The sequence below is a fragment of the Dendrobates tinctorius genome, unplaced genomic scaffold (assembly GCF_039654945.1).
Source record: "Dendrobates tinctorius isolate UK_male_01 unplaced genomic scaffold, ASM3965494v1 ptg000151l, whole genome shotgun sequence".
Taxonomy (NCBI): domain Eukaryota; kingdom Metazoa; phylum Chordata; class Amphibia; order Anura; family Dendrobatidae; genus Dendrobates; species Dendrobates tinctorius.
In genome coordinates, this window is record NW_027361818.1 from 11,040,385 (window position 1) to 11,065,305 (window position 24,921).

At 49.3% G+C, this 24,921-nt stretch overlaps 1 protein-coding gene across 1 annotated transcript in view; it reads right to left on the bottom strand.

Annotated features, from left to right (window-relative positions):
* Window positions 1-2,128: 2,128 nt before the first annotated feature.
* Window positions 2,129-24,921, bottom strand: part of TM4SF5 (transmembrane 4 L six family member 5) — a 65,087-nt gene continuing 42,294 nt past the window's right edge. Inside the window, exon 5 of the mRNA XM_073547122.1 lies at window positions 2,129-2,352. Coding sequence (XP_073403223.1) covers window positions 2,341-2,352 — 12 coding nt within the window. The 3' untranslated portion in view covers window positions 2,129-2,340. The remainder of the gene's footprint in view (window positions 2,353-24,921) is intronic.

The following is a 24,921-nucleotide window of genomic DNA, read 5'->3' on the forward strand; positions in this document are numbered from 1 at the left end:
CCTCCTGTCACCACCAGAGGGAGAACGGAAGGAGAACTCTGAACTGGAGGAGCAGAAAATGAGCTCATAACAGACAGTGGTGTTGGAGGGCCCAGAGTCCTCCAGAAGGGACAGTGGTTTTGGCAGGCCCAGAGTTCTCCAGAAGGGACAATGGCGATGGAGGGTACACAGTTCTCCAGAAGGGACAGTGGTGATGGAAGGTACACAGTTCTCCAGAAGGGACAGTGGTGTTGGAGGTGCCAGAGTTCTCCAGAATGGACAGTGGAGTTGTTGGAGGGCCCAGAGTTCTCCAGAAGTGACAATGGTGTTGGAAGGCTCGGAGTTCTCCAGAAGGGACAGTGGTATTGGAGGACCCAAGATCTCCAGAAGGGACAGTGGTGTTGGAGGGCTCAGGTCTCCGGATGGGACAGTGGTTTTGGAGGGCCCAGAAATCTCCAGAAGAGATTGTAGTGTTGGAGAGCCCAGAGTTCTCCAGAAGGGACAGTGGTATCGGAGGGCTCGGAGCTCTCCAGATGGAATAGTAGTGTTGGAGGGCCCATAGTTCTCCAGAAGGGACAGTGGTGTTAGAGGGCTTAGAGCTCTCCAGATGGGACAGTGGTGTTGGAGGGGCCAGAGTCTCCAGAAGGGACAGTGGTGTTGGAGAGGCAAGAGTTGTTTAGAAAGCACATGGTGTTGGACGCAATACTGGGGTCTTGAAGAGAACAGAGAAGTCTGGAGGAGACAGATGTTTAGAGGATGACATAGGGGCCTGGAGGAAAGAGTTGAGTCTGGTGGGGACAAAAAGTCTGAAGAGGAGAGATGTGTCTGTAGAGAACAGAGGAGTCTGGCAAAAACAGAAGTGTCTGAAGGAGGAAAGAGGTTTTAGAGGGGACAGAGGGTTTTGGACAGGACATAGCTTTATAGGAGGGATTGAGAAATTTGCGGGGGACAGATGAGTCTGGGAAACTCTGGAACTTTTGCATTTAGACAGAAGTGTCTAGAGATAACAGAGGAATCTTGGAAGAGCACGTTATTCAGAAGTTGGGAAATGATTCTGGAGAGGACAAAGGTCTCAAAATTACAGAAGATTCTGGAAAGGGAAAAGGCATCTGTAGAATACAGAAGTGCCTTGAGAGATCAGTGGAATCTGGAAGGGGCCAGAGGAAAGAACAAAGGGGTCTGGTGGAGGGCGGGAGGGTCTGGAGTGTACATAAAAATCTAGAGGCGAGACAGAGGTGTTTAGAGGGGACAGAACATTCTTGAGAGTAGCAAGGGATCTGGAGGGGATGGAGTACCCTCTGAAGGGATATGCATACTCAGCCATACCAGCATACATATGTATTAGTGAGTCAAGAGCAGTTAAATCTGTATGGCTAGCAAGAGGCACACAGAGAATTATAGCAGCAATGTCCTTCTGTTTCAGGCTGACCCGGTTTCCTCCTGGAGAGTTTTTTTCACTGTTGATAAAAAATTATTGATCCTATACATGGCACCAACACTATAATGAAAGGAATAAACCACACATCACTGCCTTTTATTTTTTAGCAGAGGAGTGAGCTGATTATTTTGGAGATCCAATCCTAAAATTTGCATGATGTTTATGACCATGGTGGACAACAGCCGCACAGATAGGTGTTTTCATAGAGAAAGGTGCTCGCCTCATTTAATGTTAGAGACTGAGATTCACATGATAGAATGTATCAGTGCAGGATTCCTCAGGGGCGGGTCTTCTGCCTGATCTGCATAATTATCCTATAAAGACCCCGCCCCCTTGATAAAGACCGTAAAATTAGCAGGAAAACACAAAATCCCATTACCCTGGAATCGTCTGGCAGATTTAAAAGGAAAAAAAAGCAGGAATAAAATAAAAGCAAAGAGTGGGATCCTTCCAAAGAATGTGTTAGGCCAGTCTATAGGCTTTGTTTTCAGTCTGGATGTTCACACTAAATATTCATTTTCACTAATAACAAGAAAGTGGGACCAGTATTGATAAAGGAGGATGGAAACCATGTCAGTATACCCCAACATGACTTATCCTGAGCAGGGGAGGAGCTTAAGAAGGGGGCGGAAACCATGTAAATAGATAAGTACAAAGGGGTGTGGTTATGCAGACGAGATGTTACTTTATAACATACACAACCGCAGTCGATTCCTTTCTCCACAATTACAAATGTTTATTTACAATTTCCCTGTAAATGCCGCGGGTCATCTCCTGCGATCACCGCCATTAATAACATACAATACATTCATCTTCTCTCCAGAAAAGTTCCTGTTTTTACAGATTTATTGGAGTTATTAACATGGATTCAGTCTCCAGTCCACGGGGCCCGAGCACTGAGGACACGAGGAGCCGCGTCTGCCTCAGCCTTCATTCTGTGGAGAGAAGCAAAAGAACAGGGAAGAGAAGCGTGATCTATAATATCGATTATCTGATAGTCCTGACAGGTGGGGAAGTGAGAGAAAGCCCCTATGTCATCAGCACAGTATAACTCTAGAGGGCGCTGTAGGTCATCACAGGAGAGTGACAGGAAATTAGTCTTATTATTATACACACTTAGAGCGCTTACAGGTGAGGAGGCAAATATAGACAAGTACAATAAACATGAGCAAAACAGGCACACACAATTACAGAAGGAGAGAGGACTCTGCTCGCGAGGGCTCACAGTCTACGGGGATCAGTACTTACGGTAGAAAACTAGAGCATGCTAAAGATCCAGAGACTCAGTACTTATGATAGAACAGTAGAGGGCGCTGAAGGTCCAGAGACTCAGTACTTCTGCTAGAACACTAGAGGGCGCTGATGATCCAGAGACTCAGTACTTATGGTAGAACACTAGAGGGTGCTGATGATCCAGAGACTCAGTACTTATGATAGAACAGTAGAGGGCGCTGAAGGTCCAGAGACTCAGTACTTCTGCTAGAACACTAGAGGGCGCTGATGATCCAGAGACTCAGCACTTATGGTGGAACACTAGAGGGTGCTGATGATCCAGAGACTCAGTACTTATGGTGGAACACTAGAGGACACTGAAGGTCCAGAGACTCAGTACTTATGGTGGAACACAAGAGGACACTGAAGGTCCGGAGACTCAGTACTTATGGTGGAACACTAGAGGACACTGAAGGTCCAGAGACTCAGTACTTATGGTGGAACACAAGAGGACACTGAAGGTCCGTAGACTCAGTACTTATGGTGGAACACTAGAGGACACTGAAGGTCCAGAGACTCAGTACTTATGGTGGAACACTAGAGGACACTGAAGGTCCGGAGACTCAGTACTTATGGTAGAACACTAGAGGGTGCTGAGGATCCAGACACTCAGTACTTATGGTGGAACACTAGAAGACACTGAAGATCCAGAGACTCAGTACTTATGGTGGAACACTAGAGGGTGCTGAAGATCCAGAGACTCAGTACTTAAGGTAGAACAGTAGAGAGCACTGATGATCCAGAGACTCAGTACTTATGGTAGAACAGTAGAGGGCGCTGACGATCCAGAGACTCAGAACTTATGGTAGAACACTAGAGGGCGCTGATGATCCAGAGACTCAGTACTTATAGTAGAACACTAGAGGGCGCTGAAGGTCCAGAGACCCAGTACTTATGGTAGAACACTAGAGGGTGCTGACCATCCAGAGACTCAGTACTTATAATAGAACACTAGAGGGTGCTGAAGGTCCAGAGACTCAGTACTTATGGTAGAACACTAGAGGGCATTGATGATCCAGAGACTCAGTACTTATGGTAGAACAGTAGAGGGCGCTGACGATCCAGAGACTCAGTACTTATGGTAGAACACTAGAGGGCGCTGAAGATCCAGAGACTCAGTACTTATGGTAGAACACTAGAGGGCGCTGAAGATCCAGAGACTCAGTACTTATGGTAGAACACTAGAGGGCGCTGATGATCTAGAGACTCAGTACTTATGGTGGAACACTAGAGGGCGCTGAAGATCCAGAGACTCAGTACTTATGGTGGAACACTAGAGGGCGCTGAAGATCAAGAGACTCAGTACTTATGGTGGAACACTAGAGCAGGGGTCCCCAACCGTCGGTCCACGGCCCAGCACCGGGCCGCTGCAGTGCCCTTGCCGGTCCGCAGACACAAGGGGAGCCAGGGGCGGTCAGTGGCATAGCAGGGGCTGGGGCGGCGTGTGTAGCGGCGGCAGGGAGCGATCCAAGCAGCTCCGCTGCCTGCAAGAGGGAATAGCAGGAGCGGAGCTGCAAGGACCCGTCCAGCTTCCTGCCCGCCGCCCGCGCTTCCTGTCTCTGACACAGAGAGGAGCGCCACCGCTGCTGTGTCAGAGTGAGGAAGCGCGGGCGGCGGGCAGGTGAGAGGAGAGAGGTGGTGTCTGTGTGTGTATACGTATAATATGTATGTGTGTATGTGTGTGTATGTATGTATGTATGTATGTATGTATGTATGTGTGTGTGTGTATGTATGTATGTATGTATGTGTGTGTGTGTGTGTGTGTGTGTGTGTGTGTGTGTGTGTGTGTGTATATGTATTGGTCTGTGTTTGTGTAGCCTGGCCCTGGAGGAGATGGGGACATGAGGAGAAGGCCATGAGGGAAGTGATGGAGAGACAGCAGTGATGGGGTGAAGGCAATGATGGGGAGAGGGAAGTGATGGGGTGAAGGCAATGATGGGGTGAAGGCAATGATGGGGAGAGGGGAGTGATGGGGTGAAGGCAATGATGGGGAGAGGGCAGTGATGGGGTGAAGGCAATGATGGGGAGAAGGGGGTGATGGAGCACTCATTCAAAACCTATGGTGAGTTGAGTCACATTATAAATGTTATTTAATTATAAGTATGCACTGCTACACTACAACCATGTCCATAGCCCCGCCCCCTTATGACCAAAGCCCCGCCCTGCCGGGCCATGGAAGAATGGTCTTGCTTGAAACCGGTCCCTGGTGCAAAAAAGGTTGGGGACCACTGCACTAGAGGACACTGAAGGTCCAGAGACTCAGTACTTATGGTAGAAGTGTAGAGGGCGCTGAAGGTCCAGAGACTCAGTACTTATGTTAGAACTGTAGAGGGCGCTGACGATCCAGAAACTCAGTACTTATGGTAGAACTGTAGAGGGCGCTGAAGGTCCAGAGACTCAGTACTTATGTTAGAACTGTAGAGGGAGCTGACGATCCAGAGACTCAGTACTTATGGTAGAACGCTAGAGGGCGCTGACGATCCAGAGACTCAGTACTTATGGTAGAACACTAGAGAGCACTGAAGGTCCAGAGACTCAGTACTTATGGTAGAACACTAGAGGGCGCTGAAGGTCCAGAGACTCAGTACTTATGCTAGAACACTAGAGGGCGCTGAAGGTCCAGAGACTCAGTACTTATCGTAGAACAGTAGAGGGCGCTGATGATCCAGAGACTCAGTACTTATGGTGGAACACTAGAGGACACTGAAGGTCCGGAGACTCAGTACTTATGGTAGAACACTAGAGGACACTGAAGGTCCAGAGACTCAGTACTTATGGTGGAACACAAGAGGGTGCTGAAGATCCAGAGACTCAGTACTAATGGTTAGAGTTGAGCGACTTTTGCTTTTTTAGGGTCGCGTTTCGTTTCGTGAAACCTGACTTTTCCAAAAGTCGGGTCGAGCAAGATCGTCCGATTATAGGGAAAAGTCGGGGTCGTCCCGAAACACGAAACCCAATGTAAGTCAATGGGGAATAAAAGTCGGCAGTGAGAGGAGGACAGGAAACACACCTACAGTGCCCATTTGAATGCCAAAAGCATCAATTCTTCTTACTTAAGCTTGTCAACCTTAATTAACTTCATAATACAAGTTACGCACTGAAAAATGGGGGTTATTTGGCTAAAGTTGTGGGGGGGGAGGGCTGGCTGCAGGTTTTCATGTGCCCTGGGCGAAAGAGCGCCCCTTTAACACATACCACAACTCATCATGCTCCGATACGGCAGAGAAATAGCGGTATAGTACAATGAAAAATACCTCACTTTTTACATCTCATGACGAGGCCCATCTATTTCTCCATACAGAATCATTGGTCCCATATAATGTTTGAAACAGTATATGATGAGCTCCACATAATGCTACAGTATATGTTGGTCCCCATGGATGAAGCTCCACTGTCTTATGGGCCCAAATAATGCTCCAAACATAATGGGCCCCATTTCTAATGCTCTAGTGTATAATGGGCCCTGTAAATGCTGCTCCAGTGTCTGATGTCCACCTTTGGAATGTTCCAGTGTATGGTGGGCCCCATCTATCATTCTCCAGAGTATAGTGCTCCCCAAAAATTGCTGTCCCAACATAGAAAACAATCAAATAAGTCTCCTCGCTAGGGAATCCCTGTACTTGTCTGGACAGGTGCTGTAGCTTGCTTAACAGCTCGCCAGCCGTTCTCACGCCCAGTATGGATTGCACGTGATTGCACAAAGGTTAGAAAGGGTACCGTATCCCTGGATAACATGTATGGATAGCGTACACATTCAAAATATATGTCTATACAGCATGAGGCAGGCTCAGACGGTGTTAGGCCCAGTATGGATTGCACGTCATTGCACAAAGGTTAGAAGGGGTACCGTATCCCCGGATAACATGTATGGATAGCGTACAAATTCAAAATATATGTCTATACAGCATGAGGCAGGCTCAGACGGTGTTAGGCCCAGTATGGATTGCACGTCATTGCACAAAGGTTAGAAAGGGTACCGTATCCCTGGATAACATGTATGGATAGCGTACACATTCAAAATATATGTCTATACAGCATGAGGCAGACTCAGACAGTGTTAGGCCCAGTATGGATTGAACGTCATTGCACAAAGGTTAGAAAGGGTACCGTATCCCCGGATAACATGTACGGATAGCGTACACATTCAAAATATATGTCTATACAGCATGAGGCAGGCTCAGACGGTGTTAGGCCCAGTATGGATTGCACGTCATTGCACAAAGGTTAGAAGGGGTACCGTATCCCCGGATAACATGTATGGATAGCGTACACATTCAAAATATATGTCTATACAGCATGAGGCAGGCTCAGACGGTGTTAGGCCCAGTATGGATTGCACGTCATTGCACAAAGGTTAGAAAGGGTACCGTATCCCCGGATAACATGTATGGATAGCGTACACATTCAAAATATATGTCTATACAGCATGAGGCAGGCTCAGACGGTGTTAGGCCCAGTATGGATTGCACGTCATTGCACAAAGGTTAGAAGGGGTACCGTATCCCCGGATAACATGTATGGATAGCGTACACATTCAAAATATATGTCTATACAGCATGAGGCAGGCTCAGACGGTGTTAGGCCCAGTATGGATTGCACGTCATTGCACAAAGGTTAGAAGGGGTACCGTATCCCCGGATAACATGTATGGATAGCGTACACATTCAAAATATATGTCTATACATCAGGAGGCAGGCTCAGACGGTGTCAGGCCCAGTATGGATTTGACGGCCCAGATTACACAGCGGAGGAGCAGGGAGAGGTAAAGATTGCAAATGCTGGGGCCCTGGCCAAGCAAGGGGGGCACACTCGTGGGCGTCGGTACTGGCACTGGGCCCCTCATAGTACAGCGGTGTGTCTGACGGCAGGTGTGCACCACCGCCGTCAGAGACACTTGATTGCACTATGAGGGACCCTGTGCCAGTGCCCGCGCCCAAGAGTCGGCCTACCCACCTGTCCAGGGCAACGGCACTCGCATGGTGTCGTGCGCTAGGTGGTGACCCCGGCCATGTGGGGGGAGGCAGCACAGTTAGGGAGTTTTAGAAAGTGGCATATGTTGATGTTGGACATTCAACTGATGCAAAAGGCGAAATAGGTGAAGTACCAGGAAGAGGTGGACCAAAGCAAGCCATTTTTCTGTCACCCTATGTGTCATCAGGGGAAGGTGGGACAAAATCCTTGGAAACCCATGCGTGGTTTATTTTAATGAAGGTTAGATCATCCACATTTTGGGTTGACAGACGGGTCCTTTTTTCTGTCAGGATTGATCCAGCTGCACTGAAGACTCTTTCCGATAGCACACTTGCAGCTGGGCAAGCGAGCTCCTGTAAGGCATATTGGGCCAATTCAGGCCAGGTGTCCAGTTTAGCGGCCCAATAGTCAAAGGGGAATGACCTGTGTGGGAGAACATCGATATGGGAGGAAAAGTAGTTTGTAACCATAGTTGACAACTGCTGTCTCCTGTCACTTTCCATCGATGCAGTATTACCAGTTGTGTGAGCGGTATTTGAAAAATCAGTCCACAACATTGTCATGAAACCCCTGTCTCCAACGCCACTTCTGCTGTGTGCACCACGAACACCTCTGCCAAGCTGCCCCCGGCCCGTACGGCTCGTGTGAGAACCATCACCGCTGCTGTGTGCTGGGAATGCCTCAAGCAACCGATTTACCAGAGTTGCTTGTTTATTAGCCAATATTAGGTCAAGGTTCTCCTGTGGCATGATGTTTTGTAATTTGCCTTTATAGCGTGGATCCAGGATGCTGGCCAACCAGTAGTCGTCATCGTTCATCATTTTGGCAATGCGGGGGTCCCTTTTTAGGATCCGCAAGGCATAATCTGACATGTGGGCCAATGTTCCCGGTGTCAATGATGCACTGCGAGTGCTGGGTGGAGGAGCACTTTCTGGCAAATCCACATCCCTCCAGTCACGCACAAACCCTGTACCAGACCTTGCCACGCCAACATTTTCACTTGCCCCACGAGATGCATCCTCCTCCCCTAAGTAATCATCCCCATCATCCTCCTCCTCCTCCTCTTCTTCCTCCACCTCGTCCAGGAGAGGTCCTTGAGCAGACAATGGCTGAATGTCATCAAGGATTCCCTCCTCCTCTTCCTCCTCATCAACATTGGCTGCAGACGCCTGCTCCTTAAGGTGCGTCAAAGTTTGCATGAGCAGACGCATAAGTGGGATGCTCATGCTTAGGATGGCGTCGTCTGCGCTTACCAGCCGTGTGCATTCCTCAAAACACTGAAGGACTTTACAAAGGTCTTTCAGCTTCGACCACTGCACGCCTGTCAACTCCATGTCTGCTCTCAAAGTGCCTGGCCGTGTATCCTCCCACAAATGCATTATGGCCTGCCTCTGCTCGCACAGCCGCTCCACCATGTGCAGGGTGGAGTTCCACCTTGTTGCAATGTCGATAATGAGGCGGTGGTTGGGAAGGTGGAGCAATCGCTGCAGCTTCTGCATACGAACGGAGTGTACAGGCGACCGGCGGATGTGCGCGCACAGTCTTCGCACCTTCTGGAGCAGGGCTGTTAACTCCGGATAATTTTTGAGGAAGCACTGCACCACCAGGTTCAAGGTGTGAGCCAAGCAAGGTATGTGGCTGAGTTTTGAAAGGGCTATGGCTGCCACAAAATTACGGCCGTTATCACTAACTACCTTGCCTGCCTCAAGATGTACACTGCCCAGCCATGACTCAGTTTGTCGCTTCAAGTACTCGGCCAGCACCTCGGCGGTGTGTCTGTCGCCCAAACACATCATCTGCAACACAGCCTGCTGACGCTTTCCACTAGCTGCTCGATAGGGGGACACATCGTGTGCAACAGTGGCAGCTGCAGATGGAGTGCTCGTACGACTGCGCTCTGTGGACGAGCTGTCGCTTCTGGAGGAGGAGGAGGAGGAGGGTCGAACGCCTACAGCCAACTGTTTCCTAGACCGTGGGCTAGGCAGCACTGTCCCACCACCGCTGTCCCCTGTGGACCCTGCATCCACCACATTAACCCAGTGCGCAGTGATGGACACGTAACGGCCCTGGCCATGCCGACTGGACCATGCATCAGTTGTGAGGTGCACCTTTCCGCTCACTGACTGCTTGAGTGCATGGACAATGCGGTCTTTCACATGATGGTGGAGGGCTGGGATGGCTTTGCGAGAGAAGAAGTGGCGACTGGGTAGGTCATAGCGTGGTACTACATAGGCCATGAGTTCGCGGAAAGCTGTGCTTTCCACCAACCGAAAGGGCATCATCTCAAACGAGATTAGTTTGGCAATGTGGGCGTTCAAACCCAGTGTATGCGGATGAGAGACTGAGTACTTTCTTGACCTACTCATAGTGTCTGGGAGGGTGAGCTGGACTTGAGAGCTGCATATGGTGGAAGTAGCGGTGGACAGGGCGGACTGAGAGAGGGTTGATGATGGTGATGGAGTTGGTGTTCTTTCTGATGGCCTAGAATCAGTCTTTCGTTGATATAACAGTGGGATTCCCTGACTGCTGTGGCCTTGCAACGACACCTCAACATTTGCTGCTGTGCTAACCGGTGTGCTTACAGTGGGGGAAACAATGTAGCGTTGCTGACTACCTTCGTTGTGATCAGTTGCACATGTGGCACTTGAGGTTTGGTGTTGTGTCCACGCTTGCAAGTGCATGCTGGTTAAATGTCTAAGCATGCAACTGGTATTCAAATTTTTCAGATTTTTCCCTCGGCTAAAGGTCTTTGCGCACTTCTTACAGATAACCTTGGCCTGATCATGAGGATTTTGTTCAAAAAACTACCACACTGCACTCTTCCTACTTTGGCAGACATTTTGCGGCCTAGCACGCTGTGATCTTTTGACCCTCTGGACAAGCTGTCCAGCAACTCTTTTGATGTTTGGAACCTGTCTTTGGAGTGCTCCGGGCCTGCCAGATAACAGCTGTTGCGATGTCGATGTCTGCTGTGGATGCTCCTCATCTGAGCTATTGGAAGCAGCACCCTCTTCCCCCAATGGATGCCAATCTGGGTCAACAACTGGGTCATCCATCACCTCCTCTTCTATGTCATGTGCACCTTTCTCTGTGTCACCGTGTATGGTGGTATAGTGTGCGGGAAGGGGCACCTGAGTCTCATCAGGGTCAAAATCTGGCTCTGTACACTGCGAGGACAATGTAGTGCTCTGAGTGAATGTACCAGCAGAATCATCCATCAGCGGCTGTGCATCAGTGCACTCCATGTCAGATTCATCTTGGCCTGGGTAATTCACCATTTGACTTGATAATCCAGGCATGGTATGTGAAAACAGCTCCATGGAGTAATCAGTAGTATGGCCTGCGTCATCCTTCAATCTTGGTTGGGGTGAAGGACACAAGGAAAGGTGTGGTTCATGAACATGAGCCTCCAATGACGACTCAGTGCTTTTACTTTTTACAACTGAAGAAGAGGAGGCGATAGAGCTGGAGGCTGAGTCAGCAATGTAAGACAAAACTTTTTCCTGATGCTCTGCCTTTAAAAGCGGTTTGCCAACTCCTAGAAAACTAAGCGTTCGAGGCCTTATGTAGACAGACGATGACGCAGGGTCAGCACCTCCTGCATTTGGTCCTATTTTGCTCTTGCCACTACCATCAGATCCACCACCAACACCATCATTACCAGCTGCCAACCCCCGCCCAATTCCACGGCCTCTTCCACCAGCCTTCCTCATTTTTGGTAGAAATGTAGACAAAATCCAACAAACTATATAGTAATGTAAAACAAGGTACAAGGTGTCTATAGGAGAGGGGAGTTTTAGAATTTCTGCACACACTTGTGGACAGTGGACACTTGTGGATTGTGTGCGGCCCACTGATATCTGAGCGCTATGTGACACGCTCGATGGCACAGCTGCCTGTGACCAAAGTGACGAGAGGATAATGGAGATTTTGAATCTCTGCGTACACTTGTGGACAGTGGACACTTGTGGATTGTGTGCGGCCCACTGATATCTGAGCGCTATGTGACACGCTCGATGGCACAGCTGCCTGTGACCAAAGTGACGAGAGGATAATGGAGATTTTGAATCTCTGCGTACACTTTTGGACACTGGACACTTGTGGATTGTGTGCGGCCCACTGATATCTGAGCGCTATGTGACACGCTCGATGGCACAGCTGCCTGTGACCAAAGTGACGAGAGGATAATGGAGATTTTGAATCTCTGCGTACACTTTTGGACACTGGACACTTGTGGATTGTGTGCGGCCCACTGATATCTGAGCGCTATGTGACACGCTCGATGGCACAGCTGCCTGTGACCAAAGTGACGAGAGGATAATGGAGATTTTGAATCTCTGCGTACACTTTTGGACACTGGACACTTGTGGATTGTGTGCGGCCCACTGATATCTGAGCGCTATGTGACACGCTCGATGGCACAGCTGCCTGTGACCAAAGTGACGAGAGGATAATGGAGATTTTGAATCTCTGCGTACACTTGTGGACAGTGGACACTTGTGGATTGTGTGCGGCCCACTGATATCTGAGCACTATGTGACACGCTCGATGGCACAGCTGCCTGTGACCAAAGTGACGAGAGGATAATGGAGATTTTGAATCTCTGCGTACACTTGTGGACAGTGGACACTTGTGGATTGTGTGCGGCCCACTGATATCTGAGCGCTATGTGACACGCTCGATGGCACAGCTACCTGTGACCAAAGTGACGAGAGGATAATGGAGATTTTGAATCTCTGCGTACACTTTTGGACACTGGACACTTGTGGATTGTGTGCGGCCCACTGATATCTGAGCGCTATGTGACACGCTCGATGGCACAGCTGCCTGTGACCAAAGTGACGAGAGGATAATGGAGATTTTGAATCTCTGCGTACACTTTTGGACACTGGACACTTGTGGATTGTGTGCGGCCCACTGATACCTGAGCGCTATGTGACACGCTCGATGTCACAGCTGCCTGTGACCAAAGTGACGAGAGGATAATGGAGATTTTGAATCTCTGCGTACACTTTTGGACACTGGACACTTGTGGATTGTGTGCGGCCCACTGATATCTGAGCGCTATGTGACACGCTCGATGGCACAGCTGCCTTTGACCAAATTGACGAGAGGATAATTGAGATTTTGAATCTCTGTGTACACTTGTTGGCAGTGGACACTTGTGGATTGTGTGCGGCCCACTGATATCTGAGCGCTATGTGACACGCTCGATGGCACAGCTGCCTGTGACCAAAGTGACGAGAGGATAATGGAGATTTTGAATCTCTGCGTACACTTTTGGACACTGGACACTTGTGGATTGTGTGCGGCCCACTGATATCTGAGCGCTATGTGACACGCTCGATGGCACAGCTGCCTGTGACCAAAGTGACGAGAGGATAATGGAGATTTTGAATCTCTGCGTACACTTGTGGACAGTGGACACTTGTGGATTGTGTGAGGCCCACTGATATCTGAGCGCTATGTGACACGCTCGATGGCACAGCTGCCTGTGACCAAAGTGACGAGAGGATAATGGAGATTTTGAATCTCTGCGTACACTTGTGGACAGTGGACACTTGTGGATGGTGTGCGGCCCACTGATATCTGAGCGCTATGTGACACGCTCGATGGCACAGCTGCCTGTGACCAAAGTGACGAGAGGATAATGGAGATTTTGAATCTCTGCGTACACTTTTGGACACTGGACACTTGTGGATTGTGTGCGGCCCACTGATATCTGAGCGCTATGTGACACGCTCGATGGCACAGCTGCCTGTGACCAAAGTGACGAGAGGATAATGGAGATTTTGAATCTCTGCGTACACTTTTGGACACTGGACACTTGTGGATTGTGTGCGGCCCACTGATATCTGAGCGCTATGTGACACGCTCGATGGCACAGCTGCCTGTGACCAAAGTGACGAGAGGATAATGGAGATTTTGAATCTCTGCGTACACTTGTGGACAGTGGACACTTGTGGATTGTGTGCGGCCCACTGATATCTGAGCGCTATGTGACAAGCTCGATGGCACAGCTGCCTGTGACCAAAGTGACGAGAGGATAATGGAGATTTTGAATCTCTGCGTACACTTGTGGACAGTGGACACTTGTGGATTGTGTGCGGCCCACTGATATCTGAGCGCTATGTGACACGCTCGATGGCACAGCTGCCTGTGACCAAAGTGACGAGAGGATAATGGAGATTTTGAATCTCTGCGTACACTTGTGGACAGTGGACACTTGTGGATTGTGTGCGGCCCACTGATATCTGAGCGCTATGTGACACGCTCGATGGCACAGCTGCCTGTGACCAAAGTGACGAGAGGATAATGGAGATTTTGAATCTCTGCGTACACTTTTGGACACTGGACACTTGTGGATTGTGTGCGGCCCACTGATATCTGAGCGCTATGTGACACGCTCGATGGCACAGCTGCCTGTGACCAAAGTGACGAGAGGATAATGGAGATTTTGAATCTCTGCGTACACTTGTGGACAGTGGACACTTGTGGATTGTGTGCGGCCCACTGATATCTGAGCGCTATGTGACACGCTCGATGGCACAGCTGCCTGTGACCAAAGTGACGAGAGGATAATGGAGATTTTGAATCTCTGCGTACACTTGTGGACAGTGGACACTTGTGGATTGTGTGCGGCCCACTGATATCTGAGCGCTATGTGACACGCTCGATGGCACAGCTGCCTGTGACCAAAGTGACGAGAGGATAATGGAGATTTTGAATCTCTGCGTACACTTTTGGACACTGGACACTTGTGGATGGTGTGCGGCCCACTGATATCTGAGCGCTATGTGACACGCTCGATGGCACAGCTGCCTGTGACCAAAGTGACGAGAGGATAATGGAGATTTTGAATCTCTGCGTACACTTTTGGACACTTGTGGATTGTGTGCGGCCCACTGATATCTGAGCGCTATGTCACACGCTCGATGGCACAGCTGCCTGTGACCAAAGTGACGAGAGGATAATGGAGATTTTGAATCTCTGCGTACACTTTTGGACACTGGACACTTGTGGATTGTGTGCGGCCCACTGATATCTGAGCGCTATGTGACACGCTCGATGGCACAGCTGCCTGTGACCAAAGTGACGAGAGGATAATGGAGATTTTGAATCTCTGCGTACACTTGTGGACAGTGGACACTTGTGGATTGTGTGCGGCCCACTGATATCTGAGCGCTATGTGACACGCTCGATGGCACAGCTGCCTGTGACCAAAGTGACGAGAGGATAATGGAGATTTTGAATCTCTGCGTACACTTTTGGACACTGGACACTTGTGGATTGTGTGCGGCCCACTGATATCTGAGCGCTATGTGACACGCTAGATGGCACAGCTGCCTGTGACCAAAGTGACGAGAGGATAATGGAGATTTTGAATCTCTGCGTACACTTTTGGACACTGGACACTTGTGGATTGTGTGCGGCCCACTGATATCTGAGCGCTATGTCACACGCTCGATGGCACAGCTGCCTGTGACCAAAGTGACGAGAGGATAATGGAGATTTTGAATCTCTGCGTACACTTTTGGACACTGGACACTTGTGGATTGTGTGCGGCCCACTGATATCTGAGCGCTATGTGACACGCTCGATGGCACAGCTGCCTGTGACCAAAGTGACGAGAGGATAATGGAGATTTTGAATCTCTGCGTACACTTTTGGACACTGGACACTTGTGGATTGTGTGCGGCCCACTGATATCTGAGCGCTATGTGACACGCTCGATGGCACAGCTGCCTGTGACCAAAGTGACGAGAGGATAATGGAGATTTTGAATCTCTGCGTACACTTTTGGACACTGGACACTTGTGGATTGTGTGCGGCCCACTGATATCTGAGCGCTATGTGACACGCTCGATGGCACAGCTGCCTGTGACCAAAGTGACGAGAGGATAATGGAGATTGGATTGCTTTTAAAAAAGCAGTTTGCGGAGCAGTGGGTAAACAGCAATGCCAGCGTGTCAGGAAGCCTTAGAAGGCAGCCCAACAACCAACACCACTGATACACCACTATATAGCCTCCCCTTGCACTGCACACACAGTGACTTGTGTGTTGTGCAGGCCAAATCGCTAGCAGCAGAAGCAGTTTTTTTGTCTTCTTCCCTGCCTAACGCTCTCCCTACAGAATCAGCAGCAACCTCTCCCTATACTAAGATCGGCAGAAGTAAGATGGCGGTCGGCGTGCACGCCCTTTTATACCCCCTGTGACGCCCACCAAAGCAAGCCAATCACTTGCATGCCCTTCTGAAAGATATTGGTGACCCGTGCCTATGTCATCACGTTGCCCACAGTGTCCGTGGATCCTGATTGGCTGAAAAAGAGCGCAAAACAAACTTTTGAAACGCGACTTTGGCGCGTAAGTCGCCGACCTCGTGGCCGACCTCATCCTAGGGTCGGGTTTCGTTTCATGAAACACGACTTTGCCAAAAGTCGGCGACTTTTGAATTTTTTCGACCCGTTTCGCTCAATTCTACTAATGGTAGAACAGTAGAGAGTAGAGTTGAGCGAAACGGGTCGAAAAAATTCAAAAGTCGCCGACTTTTGGCAAAGTCGTGTTTCATGAAACGAAACCCGACCCTAGGATGAGGTCGGCGACTTACGCGCCAAAGTCGCGTTTCAAAAGTTTGTTTTGCGCTCTTTTTCAGCCAATCAGGATCCACGGACACTGTGGGCAACGTGATAACATAGGCACGGGTCACCACCATCTTTCAGAAGGGCATGCAAGTGATTGGCTTGCTTTGGTGGGCGTCACAGGGGGTATAAAAGGGCGTGCACGCCGACCGCCATCTTACTTCTGCCGATCTTAGTATAGGGAAAGGTTGCTGCTGATTCTGTAGGGAGAGCGTTAGGCAGGGAAGAAGACAAAAAAACTGCTTCTGCTGCTAGCGATTTGGCCTGCACAACACACAAGTCACTGTCTGTGCAGTGCAAGGGGAGGCTATATTGTGGTGTATCAGTGGTGTTGGTTGTTGGGCTGCCTTCTAAGGCTTCCTGACACGCTGGCATTGCTGTTTACCCACTGCTCCGCAAACTGCTTTTTTAAAAGCAATCCAATCTCCCTTATCCTCTCGTCACTTTGGTCACAGGCAGCTGTGCCATCGAGCGTGTCACATAGCGCTCAGATATCAGTGGGCCGCACACAATCCACAAGTGTCCACTGTCCACAAGTGTACGCAGAGATTCAAAATCTCCATTATCCTCTCGTCACTTTGGTCACAGGCAGCTGTGCCATCGAGCGTGTCACATAGTGCTCAGATATCAGTGGGCCGCACACAATCCACAAGTGTCCACTGTCCACAAGTGTACGCAGAGATTCAAAATCTCCATTATCCTCTCGTCACTTTGGTCACAGGCAGCTGTGCCATCGAGCGTGTCACATAGCGCTCAGATATCAGTGGGCCGCACACAATCCACAAGTGTCCAGTGTCCAAAAGTGTACGCAGAGATTCAAAATCTCCATTATCCTCTCGTCACTTTGGTCACAGGCAGCTGTGCCATCGAGCGTGTCACATAGCGCTCAGATATCAGTGGGCCGCACACAATCCACAAGTGTCCACTGTCCACAAGTGTACGCAGAGATTCAAAATCTCCATTATCCTCTCATCACTTTGGTCACAGGCAGCTGTGCCATCGAGCGTGTCACATAGCGCTCAGATATCAGTGGGCCGCACACAATCCACAAGTGTCCACTGTCCACAAGTGTACGCAGAGATTCAAAATCTCCATTATCCTCTCGTCACTTTGGTCACAGGCAGCTGTGCCATCGAGCGTGTCACATAGCGCTCAGATATCAGTGGGCCGCACACAATCCACAAGTGTCCACTGTCCACAAGTGTGTGCAGAAATTCTAAAACTCCCCTCTCCTATAGACACCTTGTACCTTGTTTTACATTACTATATAGTTTGTTGGATTTTGTCTACATTTCTACCAAAAATGAGGAAGGCTGGTGGAAGAGGCCGTGGAATTGGGCGGGGGTTGGCAGCTGGTAATGATGGTGTTGGTGGTGGATCTGATGGTAGTGGCAAGAGCAAAATAGGACCAAATGCAGGAGGTGCTGACCCTGCTTCATCGTCTGTCTACATAAGGCCTCGAACGCTTAGTTTTCTAGGAGTTGGCAAACCGCTTTTAAAGGCAGAGCATCAGGAAAAAGTTTTGTCTTACATTGCTGACTCAGCCTCCAGCTCTATCGCCTCCTCTTCTTCAGTTGTAAAAAGTAAAAGCACTGAGTCGTCATTGGAGGCTCATGTTCATGAACCACACCTTTCCTTGTGTCCTTCACCCCAACCAAGATTGAAGGATGACGCAGGCCATACTACTGATTACTCCATGGAGCTGTTTTCACATACCATGCCTGGATTATCAAGTCAAATGGTGAATTACCCAGGCCAAGATGAATCTGACATGGAGTGCACTGATGCACAGCCGCTGATGGATGATTCTGCTGGTACATTCACTCAGAGCACTACATTGTCCTCGCAGTGTACAGAGCCAGATTTTGACCCTGATGAGACTCAGGTGCCCCTTCCCGCACACTATACCACCATACACGGTGACACAGAGAAAGGTGCACATGACATAGAAGAGGAGGTGATGGATGACCCAGTTGTTGACCCAGATTGGCATCCATTGGGGGAAGAGGGTGCTGCTTCCAATAGCTCAGATGAGGAGCATCCACAGCAGACATCGACATCGCAACAGCTGTTATCTGGCAGGCCCGGAGCACTCCAAAGACAGGTTCCAAACATCAAAAGAGTTGCTGGACAGCTTGTCCAGAGGGTCAAAAGATCACAGCGTGCTAGGCCGCAAAATGTCTGCCAAAGTAGGAAGAGTGCAGTGTGGCAGTTTTTTGAACAAAATCCTCATGATCAGGCCAAGGTTATCTGTAAGAAGTGCGCAAAGACCTTTAGCCGAGGGAAAAATCTGAAAAATTTGAATACCAGTTGCATGCTTAGACATTTAACCAGCATGCACTTGCAAGCGTGGACACAACACCAAACCTCAAGTGCCACATGTGCAACTGATCACAACGAAGGTAGTCAGCAACGCTACATTGTTTCCCCCACTGTAAGCACACCGGTTAGCACAGCAGCAAATGTTGAGGTGTCGTTGCAAGGCCACAGCAGTCAGGGAATCCCACTGTTATATCAACGAAAGACTGATTCTAGGCCATCAGAAAGAACACCAACTCCATCACCATCATCAACCCTCTCTCAGTCCGCCCTGTCCACCGCTACTTCCACCATATGCAGCTCTCAAGTCCAGCTCACCCTCCCAGACACTATGAGTAGGTCAAGAAAGTACTCAGTCTCTCATCCGCGTACACTGGGTTTGAACGCCCACATTGCCAAACTAATCTCGTTTGAGATGATGCCCTTTCGGTTGGTGGAAAGCACAGCTTTCCGCGAACTCATGGCCTATGCAGTACCACGCTATGACCTACCCAGTCGCCAATTCTTCTCTCGCAAAGCCATCCCAGCCCTCCACCATCATGTGAAAGACCGCATTGTCCATGCACTCAAGCAGTCAGTGAGCGGAAAGGTGCACCTCACAACTGATGCATGGTCCAGTCGGCATGGCCAGGGCCGTTACGTGTCCATCACTGCGCACTGGGTTAATGTGGTGGATGCAGGGTCCACAGGGGACAGCAGTGGTGGGACAGTGCTGCCTAGCCCACGGTCTAGGAAACAGTTGGCTGTAGGCGTTCGACCCTCCTCCTCCTCCAGAAGCGACAGCTCGTCCACAGAGCGCAGTCGTACGAGCACTCCATCTGCAGCTGCCACTGTTGCACACGATGTGTCCCCCTATCGAGCAGCTAGTGGAAAGCGTCAGCAGGCTGTGTTGCAGATGATGTGTTTGGGCGACAGACACACCGCCGAGGTGCTGGCCGAGTACTTGAAGCGACAAACTGAGTCATGGCTGGGCAGTGTACATCTTGAGGCAGGCAAGGTAGTTAGTGATAACGGCCGTAATTTTGTGGCAGCCATAGCCCTTTCAAAACTCAGCCACATACCTTGCTTGGCTCACACCTTGAACCTGGTGGTGCAGTGCTTCCTCAAAAATTATCCGGAGTTAACAGCCCTGCTCCAGAAGGTGCGAAGACTGTGCGCGCACATCCGCCGGTCGCCTGTACACTCCGTTCGTATGCAGAAGCTGCAGCGATTGCTCCACCTTCCCAACCACCGCCTCATTATCGACATTGCAACAAGGTGGAACTCCACCCTGCACATGGTGGAGCGGCTGTGCGAGCAGAGGCAGGCCATAATGCATTTGTGGGAGGATACACGGCCAGGCACTTTGAGAGCAGACATGGAGTTGACAGGCGTGCAGTGGTCGAAGCTGAAAGACCTTTGTAAAGTCCTTCAGTGTTTTGAGGAATGCACACGGCTGGTAAGCACAGACGACGCCATCCTAAGCATGAGCATCCCACTTATGCGTCTGCTCATGCAAACTTTGACGCACCTTAAGGAGCAGGCGTCTGCAGCCAATGTTGATGAGGAGGAAGAGGAGGAGGGAATCCTTGATGACATTCAGCCATTGTCTGCTCAGGGACCTCTCCTGGACGAGGTGGAGGAAGAAGAGGAGGAGGAGGAGGAGGAGGATGATGGGGATGATTACTTAGGGGAGGAGGATGCATCTCGTGGGGCAAGTGAAAATGTTGGCGTGGCAAGGTCTGGTACAGGGTTTGTGCGTGACTGGAGGGATGTGGATTTGCCAGAAGGTGCTCCTCCACCCAGCACTCGCAGTGCATCATTGACACCGGGAACATTGGCCCACATGTCAGATTATGCCTTGCGGATCCAAAAAAGGGACCCCCGCATTGCCAAAATGATAAACGATGACGACTACTGGTTGGCCAGCATCCTGGATCCACGCTATAAAGGCAAATTACAAAACATCATGCCACAGGAGAACCTTGACCTAATATTGGCTAATAACCAAGCAACTCTTTAAATCGGTTGCTTGAGGCATTCCCAGCACACAGCAGCGGTGATGGTTCTCACACGAGCCGTACGGGCCGGGGGCAGCTTGGCAGAGGTGTTCGTGGTGCACACAGCAGAAGTGGCGTTGGAGACAGGGGTTTCATGACAATGTTGTGGACTGATTTTTCAAATACCGCTCACACAACTGGTAATACTGCATCGATGGAAAGTGACAGGAGACAGCAGTTGTCAACTATGGTTACAAACTACTTTTCCTCCCATATCGATGTTCTCCCACACAGGTCATTCCCCTTTGACTATTGGGCCGCTAAACTGGACACCTGGCCTGAATTGGCCCAATATGCCTTACAGGAGCTCGCTTGCCCAGCTGCAAGTGTGCTATCGGAAAGAGTCTTCAGTGCAGCTGGATCAATCCTGACAGAAAAAAGGACCCGTCTGTCAACCCAAAATGTGGATGATCTAACCTTCATTAAAATGAACCATGCATGGGTTTCCAAGGATTTTGTCCCACCTTCCCCTGATGACACATAGGGTGACAGAAAAATGGCTTGCTTTGGTCCACCTCTTCCTGGGACTTGACCTATTTCGCCTTTTGCATCAGTTGAATGTCCAACATCAACATATGCCACTTTCTAAAACTCCCTAACTGTGCTGCCTCCCCCCCCATGGCCGGGGTCACCACCTAGCGCACGACACCGTGCGAGTGCCGTTGCCCTGGACAGGTGGGTAGGCCGACTCTTGGGCGCGGGCACTGGCACAGGGTCCCTCATAGTGCAATCAAGTGTCTCTGACGGCGGTGGTGCACACCTGCCGTCAGACACACCGCTGTACTATGAGGGGCCCAGTGCCAGTACCGACGCCCACGAGTGTGCCCCCCTTGCTTGGCCAGGGCCCCAGCATTTGCAATCTTTACCTCTCCCTGCTCCTCCGCTGTGTAATCTGGCCGTCAAATCCATACTGTGCCTGACACCGTCTGAGCCTGCCTCCTGATGTATAGACATATATTTTGAATGTGTACGCTATCCATACATGTTATCCGGGGATACGGTACCCCTTCTAACCTTTGTGCAATGACGTGCAATCCATACTGGGCCTAACACCGTCTGAGCCTGCCTCATGCTGTATAAACATATATTTTGAATGTGTACGCTATCCATACATGTTATCCGGGGATACGGTACCCTTTCTAACCTTTGTGCAATGACGTGCAATCCATACTGGGCCTAACACCGTCTGAGCCTGCCTCATGCTGTATAAACATATATTTTGAATGTGTACGCTATCCATACATGTTATCCAGGGATACGGTACCCCTTCTAACCTTTGTGCAATGACGTGCAATCCATACTGGGCCTAACACCGTCTGAGCCTGCCTCATGCTGTATAGACATATATTTTGAATGTGTACGCTATCCATACATGTTATCCGGGGATACGGTACCCTTTCTAACCTTTGTGCAATGACGTTCAATCCATACTGGGCCTAACACCGTCTGAGCCTGCCTCATGCTGTATAGACATATATTTTGAATGTGTACGCTATCCATGCATGTTATCCGGGGATACGGTACCCCTTCTAACCTTTGTGCAATGACGTTCAATCCATACTGGGCCTAACACCGTCTGAGCCTGCCTCATGCTGTATAAACATATATTTTGAATGTGTACGCTATCCATACATGTTATCCGGGGATACGGTACCCCTTCTAACCTTTGTGCAATGACGTTCAATCCATACTGGGCCTAACACCGTCTGAGCCTGCCTCATGCTGTATAGACATATATTTTGAATGTGTACGCTATCCATACATGTTATCCAGGGATACGGTACCCCTTCTAACCTTTGTGCAATGACGTGCAATCCATACTGGGCCTAACACCGTCTGAGCCAGCCTCATGCTGTATAGACATATATTTTGAATGTGTACGCTATCCATACATGTTATCCGGGGATACGGTACCCTTTCTAACCTTTGTGCAATGACGTTCAATCCATACTGGGCCTAACACCGTCTGAGCCTGCCTCATGCTGTATAGACATATATTTTGAATGTGTACGCTATCCATACATGTTATCCGGGGATACGGTACCCCTTCTAACCTTTGTGCAATGACGTGCAATCCATACTGGGCCTAACACCGTCTGAGCCTGCCTCATGCTGTATAGACATATATTTTGAATGTGTACGCTATCCATACATGTTATCCAGGGATACGGTACCCTTTCTAACCTTTGTGCAATCACGTGCAATCCATACTGGGCCTAACACCGTCTGAGCCTGCCTCATGCTGTATAGACATATATTTTGAATGTGTACGCTATCCATACATGTTATCCAGGGATATGGTACCCTTTCTAACCTTTGTGCAATGACGTGCAATCCATACTGGGCCTAACACCGTCTGAGCCTGCCTCATGCTGTATAGACGTATATTTTGAATGTGTACGCTATCCATACATGTTATCCAGGGATACGGTACCCCTTCTAACCTTTGTGCAATGACGTGCAATCCATACTGGGCCTAACACCGTCTGAGCCTGCCTCATGCTGTATAGACATATATTTTGAATGTGTACGCTATCCATACATGTTATCCGGGGATACGGTACCCCTTCTAACCTTTGTGCAATGACGTGCAATCCATACTGGGCCTAACACCGTCTGAGCCTGCCTCATGCTGTATAGACATATATTTTGAATGTGTACGCTATCCATACATGTTATCCGGGGATACGGTACCCCTTCTAACCTTTGTGCAATGACGTGCAATCCATACTGGGCCTAACACCGTCTGAGCCTGCCTCATGCTGTATAGACATATATTTTGAATGTGTACGCTATCCATACATGTTATCCAGGGATACGGTACCCTTTCTAACCTTTGTGCAATGACGTGCAATCCATACTGGGCCTAACACCGTCTGAGCCTGCCTCATGCTGTATAGACATATATTTTGAATGTGTACGCTATCCATACATGTTATCCGGGGATACGGTACCCTTTCTAACCTTTGTGCAATGACGTTCAATCCATACTGGGCCTAACACCGTCTGAGCCTGCCTCATGCTGTATAGACATATATTTTGAATGTGTACGCTATCCATACACGTTATCCGGGGATACGGTACCCCTTCTAACCTTTGTGCAATGACGTGCAATCCATACTGGGCCTAACACCGTCTGAGCCTGCCTCATGCTGTATAGACATATATTTTGAATGTGTACGCTATCCATACATGTTATCCGGGGATACGGTACCCTTCTAACCTTTGTGCAATGACGTGCAATCCATACTGGGCCTAACACCGTCTGAGCCTGCCTCATGCTGTATAGACATATATTTTGAATGTGTACGCTATCCATACATGTTATCCGGGGATACGGTACCCCTTCTAACCTTTGTGCAATGACGTGCAATCCATACTGGGCCTAACACCGTCTGAGCCTGCCTCATGCTGTATAGACATATATTTTGAATGTGTACGCTATCCATACATGTTATCCAGGGATACGGTACCCTTTCTAACCTTTGTGCAATGACGTGCAATCCATACTGGGCCTAACACCGTCTGAGCCTGCCTCATGCTGTATAGACATATATTTTGAATGTGTACGCTATCCATACATGTTATCCAGGGATACGGTACCCTTTCTAACCTTTGTGCAATGACGTGCAATCCATACTGGGCCTAACACCGTCTGAGCCTGCCTCATGCTGTATAGACATATATTTTGAATGTGTACGCTATCCATACATGTTATCCGGGGATACGGTACCCTTTCTAACCTTTGTGCAATGACGTTCAATCCATACTGGGCCTAACACCGTCTGAGCCTGCCTCATGCTGTATAGACATATATTTTGAATGTGTACGCTATCCATACACGTTATCCGGGGATACGGTACCCCTTCTAACCTTTGTGCAATGACGTGCAATCCATACTGGGCCTAACACCGTCTGAGCCTGCCTCATGCTGTATAGACATATATTTTGAATGTGTACGCTATCCATACATGTTATCCAGGGATACGGTACCCTTTCTAACCTTTGTGCAATGACGTGCAATCCATACTGGGCCTAACACCGTCTGAGCCTGCCTCATGCTGTATAGACATATATTTTGAATGTGTACGCTATCCATACATGTTATCCAGGGATACGGTACCCTTTCTAACCTTTGTGCAATCACGTGCAATCCATACTGGGCCTAACACCGTCTGAGCCTGCCTCATGCTGTATAGACATATATTTTGAATGTGTACGCTATCCATACATGTTATCCGGGGATACGGTACTCTTCTAACC